The sequence below is a fragment of the Antechinus flavipes genome, chromosome 2 (assembly GCF_016432865.1).
Source record: "Antechinus flavipes isolate AdamAnt ecotype Samford, QLD, Australia chromosome 2, AdamAnt_v2, whole genome shotgun sequence".
In the NCBI taxonomy this organism is placed as follows: Eukaryota; Metazoa; Chordata; class Mammalia; order Dasyuromorphia; family Dasyuridae; genus Antechinus; species Antechinus flavipes.
The window spans coordinates 410,913,528-410,925,854 of NC_067399.1; the positions used below are offsets into that span (position 1 = coordinate 410,913,528).

The 12,327-nt window shown below is 35.1% G+C and overlaps 1 protein-coding gene across 1 annotated transcript in view; it reads right to left on the reverse strand.

The window, feature by feature from the left end:
- Positions 1 to 12,327, reverse strand: part of ATP10B (ATPase phospholipid transporting 10B (putative)) — a 313,742-nt gene that overhangs the window by 98,214 nt on the left and 203,201 nt on the right. The window contains exon 7 of the mRNA XM_051978841.1: positions 5,641 to 5,726. Within this exon, the coding sequence (XP_051834801.1) occupies positions 5,641 to 5,726 (86 nt within the window). The remainder of the gene's footprint in view (positions 1 to 5,640; positions 5,727 to 12,327) is intronic.

The following is a 12,327-nucleotide window of genomic DNA, read 5'->3' on the forward strand; positions in this document are numbered from 1 at the left end:
GCCATGGGTTCTTACGTTCTTAAATCAATAGATGTTGGAATCAATAAAGCTGGAAAGGACCTTAAATGTCTTCTAGTCTAACTCCTTTTTTCTAACTAAGGAAAATGGAAATCAGAGAAATTAAGTCATTTATTCACATTTCACAGTTAGGACTTGAACCAAAGCCCACTGATTCCAAAGACAATGATTTTTCCATTATACCTTGTGGCTTCTTGAATATGAAGTCACTGTATCTGTACTGTGACATTGAATCTAAATTATTTTTCTTTCTGAAAGGCCCTGAAGGGCTATAATTATGTAATTTGGGCAGTTTCAGAGTCAAGAATATTCGGTTCAAGTCCTAACTCCAAACCCTACCACCCAAAAGAACCACCAACAACAAAAACTGGTTAGTGAATATGGTCTATTTCCTTGATCTCTTAGTGTTCTGCTAAGACTATAGATTGAAGAATACTGGCTGATTTGCATTGGGTAAGGGAATCTCTTCATGTCATGTTCCCTACATTGACAACACCATAAATCCACATTCAAGTATAGGGACAGTGCTCTGTACAAATTAGGTGCATAATAAAGGTTTTTTAAAGACTTATCACAGACCACACTTTTCCCCTTTTACCCAGTAAGGTTTGTATAAAATCCAAGAATGGCATAAAATTATAGTTTTAATAAGAGAAAGACAAAGTAATGAAGTTGAAGAAAAAAGGTGGTAATCAGATTGAATACTATATGTACATATATATACATGCATACATATATATAATATATATTTTATACTATTGTCAATGTTAGCCTCTATGAATAGATGACATATTTGGATCAGTACAGCAGTATCTCATTTCATTGTCTGATATAGAAGAAGACCAAAGGCTTATGACTAGTCAAATCTAATACTAATATATCCTGAATAATTTTTTCAATAAAAAAACAGATGGTACTAAACATGATAAACATGGAATAATATCACCCAAAATGAAAATGACTATCTACTAACACTCAGGAAATGATTAGCTGTTCCCTGAAGACTAATTTCTGAACTAGCTAGAGCAAAGATCCAAATAATGATAAATAAAAAAAAATAATGATGAAGAAAAGACATTTCATGCAATCAGGAGCTAATCAAATTAACTGAAAAGCAGAAAATAGATAAAGGAATTGGTTTTGACTTTGACTATTAAAATCTCTCTAAAATCTTTAACTGATATAACACAATTACGAGAAACTAGTTTATCCAGTGAATACTAGATCTCTTTGCCAAATAGAAATGGCAGCCAAGGGAAGACAAGATTTTGAAGAGAAACTTAATTTGTAAAATGAGGAGACTGGAGTAAGATCACAAATACTGTGACCTCACAAAAGAATGAAAAGTTATAGAAGAAAAAATGAATTTGCTAAAAGCACAGGATAAAAACCCAAGAACATTTATAACTGAAATTGAAGGTGGAAAGTGGCAGAAACAAATAGGAAAAAAATGAAATAGATACATTTTGTTGATAAGTGTGTGTGTGTATGTATATATATATATATATATACTTATCAGAATCCACCATGTTCTTTATTCTCAATTCTGTTTAGAATACTAAAGGGTTTCTTTGAATTTATCTTTTTGAGTAGACATATTTTCCAAAAACACTGAACACAGGGTATACAGGAGGTCCTGAATGTGTCAAGGACAACCCTCCCTCTCCCTCCAACATAATTAATTGTTTGCATCCCAAAATGGATTCTCTATGTCCTTGGGAGTCAAGACAGGAGCCAGTCAGGCTTCACTTAAATGAGAAACTTCTTGTGCATCTGAGACCTTGTAGAGAAGCAGATCATTCTATCTTTATAGTCTAGCATTCCCAGGAGAAAAGAATGCCACTTTGGCCAATATCTTGCTCCTCTCCTTTGGGAAGGGTCTTGTCCTTTTATTTTTCTGCACCTTTCCTCCTCCTGAGACTTGCTTTTAGGTACAGATTTCTGGTTTTTCCTCCTTCTACTATACTGTCAAAAATATGCAAAATTTTGTATGGGATTGTAAACTTTTTGGGTTCTACATGTATATTCATTTCTCTTGCAATAAATTTAGTTTTCACATAAGTTTAATAAAGTTTTATTTGCCTATTGATAATTCACAATGTATTATATGAAGAAGTAGAAATAAAACTCAAAGGAAATTGTCAGAAAGTCATAAAGAACTTTAATTCTTATCAAGCCATTCTCCAATTGATAGATGGTCAAAGGACATGAACAGACAATTTTCAAATAAAAAAAGTCAAATTATTTCTAGTCATATGAAAAGATGCTCCAAGTCATTATTCATCAGAGAAATGCAAATTAAGACAACTCTGAGATACCCCTATATACCTCTCAGATTGGCTAAGATGACAGGAAAAGATAATGACAAACATTGGAGGAGATGTGGGAAAACTGGAACACTGATACATTGTTGGTGAAGTTGTGAATGAATCCAACCATTCTGGAGAGCAATTTGGAACTATGCTCAAAAAGTTGTCAAACTGTGCATACCCTTTGATCCAGCAGTGTTTTTATTGAGCTTATATCCCAAAGAGATCTTAAAGAAGGGAAAGGGAATCATATGTGCAAAAATGTTCATGGCAGCCCTTTTTGTAGTAGCTAGAAACTGGAAATTAAAAAGATGTCCATCAGTTGGAGAATGGCTGAATAAGTTGTGGTATATAAATGTTATGGAATATTATTGTCCTGTAAGGAATGACCAGCAGGATGATTTCAGAGAAGCCTGGAGAGAATTACATGAACTGATGTTAAGTGAAATGAGCAGAACCAGGAGATCAGAATACACTTCAACAACAATGGCTCTCTTCAACAATGAGATGATCACAATCAGTTCCAATTGTTCAGGAATGAAGAGAACCAGCTACACCCAGCGAAAGAACTATGGGAAATGAGTGTGGACTACAACACAGCATTTCCACTCTTTCTGTTATTGTCTGCTTGCATTTTTGTTTTCCTTCTCTGGTTATTTTTACCTTCTTTCTAAATCCAATTATTCTTGTGCAGCAAGATAACTGTATAAATATGTATATATATTGTATTTAACATATACTTTAACATATTTAACATGTATTGAACTACCTGCCATCTAGAGGAGGAGGTAAGAGGGACTGGTACAGAAGTTTTGCAAGGGTCAATGTTGAAAAATTACCCATGAATATGTTTTGTAAATAAAAAGTTATATAAAACCAAGCAAATAAAAAAGAGGATTCATACAAAAAAAAAAAGAACTTTATTCTTGAAGTGTCACCATTTTGTTTTTTTTTTTTTAAATTTAATTTTTGTTTAATAATTACTTTATATTGACACTCGTTTCTGTTCCGATTTTTTTTTCCCTCCCTCCCTCCCTCCGCCCCCTCCCCTAGATGGCAAGCAGTCCTTTATATGTTGGATATGTTGCAGTATATCCTAGATACAATATATGTTTGCAGAACTGAACAGTTCTCTTGTTGCATAGGGAGAATTGGATTCAGAAGGTATAAATAACCCGGGAAGAAAAACAAAAATGCAGATAGTTCACATTCGTTTCCCAGTGTTCTTTCTTTGGGTGTAGCTGCTTTTGTCCGTCATTTATCAATTGAAACTCAGGTCTCTTTGTCAAAGAAATCCGAAGTGTCACCATTTTGGAAATGTTAAGGGAACCAAATTTCAATATTATATAATAGAGGGTGGAAGACTTCAAATGACTGGAAAAATCATAAAAAGTTTATTTCTACAGAATTGTGACCAAGAAGACATAAATAACTACTGGACATGGATATTTATTTTTTCATCTGTATGAAATTTTTATGAAACTAATTAGAAGAATGAGAAGATTGGACTAGATGATCTTTGTATGTAGTCTATTCTAATTCTAGAACAATGATTTACAGAGGTACATAAAGTATCTTTGCTGAAAATATTATAAGGGAATAGGAAGGATTTTGCAATTGATTTTCTAAGAAAGACCACATCTTCATAATAAAAATATTGAAATGTGAAGAGAATAAAGGCTATATTGTTTTTACTGAGTGATGTTTATAAAAATGGATCAAAATGTATCCAGAATGTCTCCTATGAATGTTAAAATCACATATGAGTTTTTGATAAATGCTTCCATTGAGATAGCTTTGTTCAATAAATCTTTGATTATCAATGTCAAGTGAGGCAGAAAAACAGGGAGATCTATGCTCAACAAAGTTACCTACTATCATCACAGATGATCTTCTTCACAGAGTACAAATGGAAGGAGTTCCTGTTGTAGGTTAACTTCAGAGGCTTCTGCTTGAGGATGATATAGTTCTGACTGCATCAGTACTTGGAATAATTAAAGGGCTACTTTAACGAGGTCCTTGGCCATTCAAAATAGATAGGTTTAATGATTCATACAGGAAAAACTAAATGGGTAAAGAATTTATTTGTTTTAGGCTATAAGAAGAAGTTGGAAGTGTGCTGGACTTGGAAGTCCAGCCCACTGGGTTAGAATATATCTAACTTGGACAGTCATTGCAGACAGAAAATTTTCTGGGCTTAGAATTGAATAGGAGGAATAGAGCCAGCTAGATGGCCCTTGAAAAATTAGATGTCACTTTCTGGCAAAAATTGAATAATCTGTGTTCCACTGGTACCCAAAGAATTCCATATGATCTAGAAAATGATCTTTAGTAGGGAAAATATGCAAGATTTATGGAAGGATATAGACAAGAATGACATAAAATGAGAAGGCCAAAATACCCAGCCATCTGAATGACTTGCACAGAGATGTTTGTTGAGTTGAAGTGAAATGGAGGAACTAAAGAAATCATAGATCCATTGATGTATTAAATTATAACACTGTGATACTTTACATTTGTAGGTTTTTGATTTTTTAATGTGTACCAGAGATATAATATTGGTGCATTAGATAGGGTATTGAACTTATTATAACAGTTTTGAATCTCAAGTCTGGGCAAATTGTTTGACTTCTCCATCTTAGTTTCTTCATCTGTCAAAAGTGTATTCTAACCACTTGTACTACCTGCCTTACAGGGCTGTTGTGAGGAAAACAATTTGTTAGTCTGAAAGAGTCACTGAAATGTGAACTCAAATGTTACTGTATGAACCCTATTTGATAGATGAGGAAACTGGAGGCAGGTGAACTAAGTGACATGGCTCAGGTCACAGGATTAGCTAGTGACAGAGCTGGGTTGAGAACACAGATCTTTTGACTCCACATTCAAGATTCTTTCCACAATACAACATTGTTAAATGAATTATAAAATTGTCAGAGTAGTAGGCAAGCTTTTTCAATATCAAATTTCCTTTCATGTGGTAGAAATCAGTGCTCTGAACCACAAATGTCTATCAAGTAATTTCTTTTTCTTTTCTTTTCTTTCTATTTTTCTTTTCTTTTCTTTTCTTTTCTTTTTTTTTTTTTGCTGAGGCAATTGGGATTAAGTGACTTGTCCAGGGTCACAAAGCTAGGAAGTATTAAGTGTCTGAGGCCAAATTTGAACTCAGGTTCTCCTGACTTCAGGGCTGGTGCTCTGTTTACTGCACCACCTAACTGCCTCTCTATCAAGTCATTTCAAGAAAATATTTCAACCCAAGAGTTATAAGGACAAACAAGGAACACTGGCAAAAAATGCAGAGCTGTTGGTTACTTACATATAACCTTTGAATTTACTGAGGTTATTGTTGGGTTTCTCACACACAATCTTGTTCTGAAAGAGTTCTGGTTCAAACCGAGGCTCCTGTAAGAAAGATTATACCATGAGTTTATCTCATTGGAAGGACCCAGTTTTTAATAGGATCATCAGACAAGCTAATCGCTATTAGAACTGTTCCAAATTAGCAGCCCAGCAAGGGGTAATCCCTTCTTTGTCATCATCTGAGAGTTGTAATACAGTGAAAGAAAAAGTTAAATCCTCATTAAGGGAGAGAAAAGCAACCCAAATCACCAAAGTGTACTTGAGAGTGCAGCAAAGTATACAATAGGGATTGTCTAGCCTGAGACTTTCCCTGCTGCTTGTTGGGGCTTACATCTCTTTAGACCCTTCACTCGCTACATCACTTTTTAGGATAATACAGTATAATAGGAAATATACAATTATAGGAGGCAGGAAACTATGCAAAGTCTACTATATGCAAGAAAGAGTATGCAGAGGCAGTGGGGATAAGAAGATTTTTAAGAAGACTGCCTTCAAGGGGCCTGCATGCAACTGGATGGGGATAAGGCATGTATGTAACTAATGTAAGGTATGAAATGATAGAAACAAAGGGGAGAATCTTTCAATAACCTCTAGGAAAATTTGAGGGAGAGACTATTACCCTAAGTTGAGAGACTGGAGAAGGTTATATTGAGGAGGGGGCACCTCAATTTAGCCTTGAAGTATAGAAGGATTCTGACAGGTGAAAATGAGATGAGCTTTATTTGGTCTTATGGCTTGAGTTAGAGCAAGATCCAGGTTTGATGATGTATAAAAACAATTGGAACTTGGGAAACATGAGTTTTATTACCACAGAAAGCAGGCAAAAACAAACATGCGTGGACATACTCACAGAAACACAGAAACATACACATTATGACAATGCCTACAGATAGATTTGGCCACACAGAGCCATAGTCCATTTGTGATGGAAAGAATTATGTACCATGGCAAAAATCTCTGTGGAGATAAGAGTGGGTCTGAGCAAGGACGTTTTATACCTTAAAGAAGAGCTTTTTTGAGAATAGGTAATCCATTTAAGATATAGGAGATGACATTCTGAACCATACCCAGATGTGATAGTGAAATGCTCTATGTTGTTTGCTGATACCAGACTTGGGTAGAGAAGTTTCCTAATTGCGATCAGATATTGGGTGAGGATCTGAATCTATGATGGGGAACCCTGAAATGGATGTTGATATGGAGCTTCATCCAATCAGGACCAAGATCATTTTCATATTTAGCACAGGGTCAGAAGGAGTCAAAACAATAGACAGGACAGGATAATTCAGGCTGTCATTGCTTGTTGATTATGCTTATTTATTAGCATAAGTGACTTAAGATTGGAGTTTTATAATTTTATAGTTCCAACTTCAAATAATATATTTCAAAAATCCCAGTTTTCACAAAGAGAGAGTATATGAATTCCAACACAGGCTTATAGAAATGGACTGAGATAAGAAAGACATGTTCAATTGGTGGAACAGTTATAATCAGTTCCAGTTTGGCTGGAATGGAGCCTGTGTGAAGGGAGTCAGGTGAAATAACTTTGGAAAAGTAAGTTGAAGCCATACTGTATGGGTAGTACCTTAAATGCCCCATGATAAGGAGTTTGCATTTTCTCATAGAGATAATAGGCAGCCATTGAAGTTTTTATTACTGAAGTTTTATTTTATAAAAATAAGATGATGGAATCTGAAAGCACTCTGAAAGTTGTTATACCTCTATAAAGTGGTGGTAGAGGTGTTTTATGCATGGTATGGTCACAATTGTAAAAAAACAAGCAAACTAGCATTTATATAGTACTTTAAAGTTTGCAAAGTGCTTCATAAATATTATCTTGTTTCGTACTTGAAGTCCTTCTGAAAGTTTAGTGCTGATATCTTTCCCATTTTGTAGATGAGGAAACTGAAGCAGACAGAGGCAAAGTTACTTGATAGATTTAAAGAGCTAGGTAAGTACATGAGGAAAGATTTGGATTCAGATTTTCTTGACTCCAGAGCATCTGGGTGGCACACTGGATAGAGTGCTGGGCCTACAGTCAAGAATATTCATCTTTAAATGTTAAAATCTGACTATAAACATTTACTAGCTGTGTGATCTTGAGCAAGTCACTTAATTCTGTTTGCTTCAGTTTCCTCATCTATAAAATGAACTGGAGAAGGAAATGGTAGGCCACTTGAATATCTTTGCCAAAAAACCCCTGAAATCAGGACATGAAAAGTTGGACACTAGTGAAAAACAACTTGATTTTAGCGATAGTACTCTAATTCACTGTCTCCTCTGAAATTCTAGCTAGTGTTTCTGAAACAGAGTTTATAAGGGGAGTTATGCTGGAGACTCCTTTACTATTTCTCTTATAAGTACAGGGCATAAAGGATAAATTTCTCACTAAGTTTCATAGGCCATAGAAATAAAGGACAAATACATGACAACAAAAGCATGATGGACCAAAACCCCCCCAATAATTAAAAACAAACAAAAAACCTAACAACCCCAAACTCTTTGAATTTGTTTTCTCATCTCTAGAATGAGGATATTGAAACTTGCTTCATTTGTCTCTTACAAATAGGATAATAGGTATATTAGTAAAATTATCATAGATTAGAATTGGAAGCAATTTTAGAAGTATAATAGTCCAACCTCCTTAACTTACAGATGAGAAAATGAGATCCAAAGAGATGGCCACTTGTGTGATTATCCAAGGTCGCATAAGCATCATGTGGCAAACTAAGAATTGGAACTCAGTTCCTTCCATTGCATCACCTGTGAGGAGGCTTTGTAAATTGTAAACTTGATACAAATGATAATTAGACTGTAACATCCTTGAAGGTAGGGACTAATTTTTTTTCTTTTCTTTGTATCCCTAGGATTTAGCATAGTGCCTAGAACACAGGAGGTACTAATAGATACTTTCTGACTCATTATTTTTATGCAAAAACAAAAACAAACAATCAAGCAACTTAACTTAAAACAAGCCATAAATATATTATCCAAAATATTTGTAGCAATGGTTTGTTAGATAGGGCATCAACATTTAGAGAATGCTCACAATTATACTCATTGTAAGGAAGAAATCACTGAGTTTAATATCTAATTAGCTACATCCCAAAAGAGCTTTTTTTTTTTTTTTACTACCCCTCATCATAGCAGCCTTACTGTCATTGTTGCTACCTCAAAACTCTTTATTTCCCTTCTAGGAGTCTGTGCTAAATTTGTCTTCAAAAGTTGGTTTGAGGGCATGTTTTTGTCCCATTTGCTCAGCACGAAAAGTAAGCAGACACATTCCTCTTGCCTGAAATAAATCACTCATCAACCAACTTCTAAAAATAGCATCATTTTCCCATTTGTATTAATTCTTTCAGGGAAAAGAAATTGCAAAGCTTTGAGATGGAGACAAATAATGCTATAATTTGTCATTCCTTTTCTTGCCATTGATTAGGATACTTGTTTCCCCTGCTTTTTTGTCACTTGCCTCAATGCTGGATTTTGAAATCCAAACTTTCCTCAAATGTGAATGTTACTTCAGTAATGGCTCCTCAGAATGGTGTTCTTTTATAATAAATCCTCCTGCCCTTAATTTTAAACTCTGGGTTTCATAGAAGGGATTTTGGAATTTGCATTTCCTAATGAGGACACTGAAGTAGAGACATGTGAAGTGACTTGTTGAAGGTTACCCAGGATTCCCTGGAAGAGTTAGCAGCTCAGGCCACCTTTCTCTAAGATCTTTGCTTTCTCCTACCACAGGATGATAGGTCAATTGTGGGCAAAACTGGGAAAGAAACAATATATGTTTTCCTTTGCCCTTCCTCTCTTTCCTTCTCCCCTTCCTCTTTTTCCTTACCTCCTTCATCTCTTTCCTTTCCCCCTTCTTCTTTTTCCTTCCCTCCTTTCTCTCTTTCCTTCCTCTTTTCCTCTCTTTCCTTCCTCCCTTCCTCCTTTCCTCTCTTCCTCTCTTCCTTCCCTTCTTTCTCTTTTTCCTTCCCCCCCTCCTCTCTTTCCTTTCTTCCCTACTCTCTTTCCTTCCCTACTTTCCTTTCTTCCTGCAGGTAATAAGACACCAATGGATATTGAGCCATTGAACAGGGGCACGACACAGTAAGACCTGTTCTTTAGAAAAATCACCTTGGCAGTGAATAAGACCAAGGAGAGCCTTGAGGAAGGTGTCTGAAATCATTCAGATGACAAATGGTGAAGAGTTGGATGAGGGTAGTGGCTTCCTTTCTATTAATGTTCTTTAAAAAAATCATGTTTGCTTCTCAAGGATTCCCTTTTCTTTTCCCCTCTTGTTTGCCATAGAAACATTCATTGTGAAAAAAGAAAAAGAATGACAATCAAGCAAACATATGGACAAAATGGCCACATCCATTCTCTTTTGAGAGCATACCTCCTTTTTGCTGTGAGGAAGAAGGCATGCTTCATCATCAGTTCTCTGAAGTTTCAATTGTTCACTTGCCAAATTTTATTGTTCTCACCTTTATAACATATCTTTTTTTTTTCACCACTCTTATTCAAGTCTTCATCATTGCTCATCTGGACTATTGCAATCACCTTCTAATTAGTCTCTCTTTCTCAAGGCTCTCTTCATTCCATTGTCCATGTAGTTGTCAAAGTGATTTTTCTAAAGTCTAGGTCTATGTCATGTTCCTGCTCAATGTTCATTGTTTCTTTATTACCTTCTGGTTCAATATAAAATCCTCCATTTTTTATGTATACCTGTTCTTTACCTGGCTCCTGCTTACCTTTTCAGAGTTTGTACACTTTCCTCCTTTCTAAGTACTCTAGATCTACAATCTAGACTGACCTATTTGCTGTGACTCAAACATGACATTCCAACTTCCTGTGTTTTATACTGGCTGACTCTCATTCCTGGAATGCTCTGATCCCATCACTGTTATCTCTTAAATTTCCTAGCTCATTTCAAGAAAGCAACTTTAATTTTTTGCAGGAAACCTTTTCTTGATCCTTCTCTGAGATTATCTTTTATACACAATTTAGGGGCTGGCCAATGTATACAATGTATATTAAACATTATTATTAAACATATTAAAAACATTCTTTTTAGTTTGTTTAGAAATATTAAGAAATACTATTTTTCTGGTCTAAAACTTTTCCCTTTGGGAAAGTGAGAACAAAATCTAAGGCTTTATTTTGAAATGGGGTATGAGTGATAGTAAAACTTAACCCTCATCTAGATGGTTTCATTGCCTTCTCAACCCTTGAAGTGATTATGCCATGATCACCTAAAGGCAGCATCTTCTCTTTCAAAATGCAATATTAAGATAATAATTATAGGAGGGGGAAGTGGGAGACCTTTGCAGGCAGATTTTCCAATTTTACTTTCATCATACCACACAGTCAACTCCTACTTATAAAACTGACCCAGCCAAGTAGTGGTCTGTCAAATAGTCTAAAATCTACCAAGGATGCTTGACTGCAAGAAATGTTTTATTCAGAAGGACTTAACACTGACATTAGGAATATGTTATTCTAAGGGTGAATAGATGTGAAACACTATAAAGACATTAAATCCTAATGAAGAAATGAAAAATAATGGATTCTACCAAGTCTTACTCTCCTGGCATGGAAGTGACTCTGGGCTTTCAAATACTATGAAATGGGCAGTGTAAATTATAGAAAATTCTACTATTTTGGAAATGTTTTGAATGTGGTTTTGTTCAGACTGAGTTTGCAGTCTGTAGCCCAACCTAGCTAAAAACAAAACAGTTCACTAATGATGAATTCTTTGGCCATGATAAATAATGAATCAAAGGAAAAAACACTCCCAGTCTTCTATTACTTCTGTTTTAATATGAGCAGTGGTGGAATTAATGGAAAGGATGGCAGAGAGTACTAAGAATTATTAGGTTTTTTAGGCCATCTCTAAATATGAATGAACATGATTAAATACTGTAAAATGTGAGATTTTTGTCTGTTTTTTAGACCAACTACAAATACGAATACAATTGTGGTCTAATGACCAGTGAATTGATATACTGTTGGAAGAATTAAAAAAATGCCAGTATTGAACCCAGAAGACAAAAAAAATGTCAATACTAAATAGAAAGCAAGTTCACAGATTTTCCTCCTCTTTGAGGTTACTTAATATCTGTATATGTACATGTCTAGTTATTTTCATATTATGTTTTCCTTTAGAATTAAAGGGCAGGGACTGTTTTTTCCTCTTTCTTCATATTTCCCAGAACGTAAAATAGTGTCTCACATATAATGAATGCCTAATAAATGTTTGTTAAGCAAAGAAGTTAGTGGAATAAGCTACTGAAATGTTCAGAGACAAGAAAAACCATTACTGAATTGGGCACCTTGTAGTGATTATGAGAAAACAAAAAGATAATTGCAGCTTATGCTTCAAAACTATTGCAAAGGATAAAGAAATAAACTCTGTGAAAATATAACATTTCCTCTAAAGTTAACACTTTGAGATTTGGTGATTTCAATAGGTATTGTACATCAGAGGAGGATGGTGAAAAGTAGTCATGCTCAGATGTATGGATAATCTCATTACTATAAATTCCTTTAAATGGTACAGATCACGAGTCATCCTAGGCTGTCAATCCTGTCCAACTATCATCCAAGATCTCCCTCCACAGGGGGATCATCCAACATGCTGGGAGCTTTCCTAACT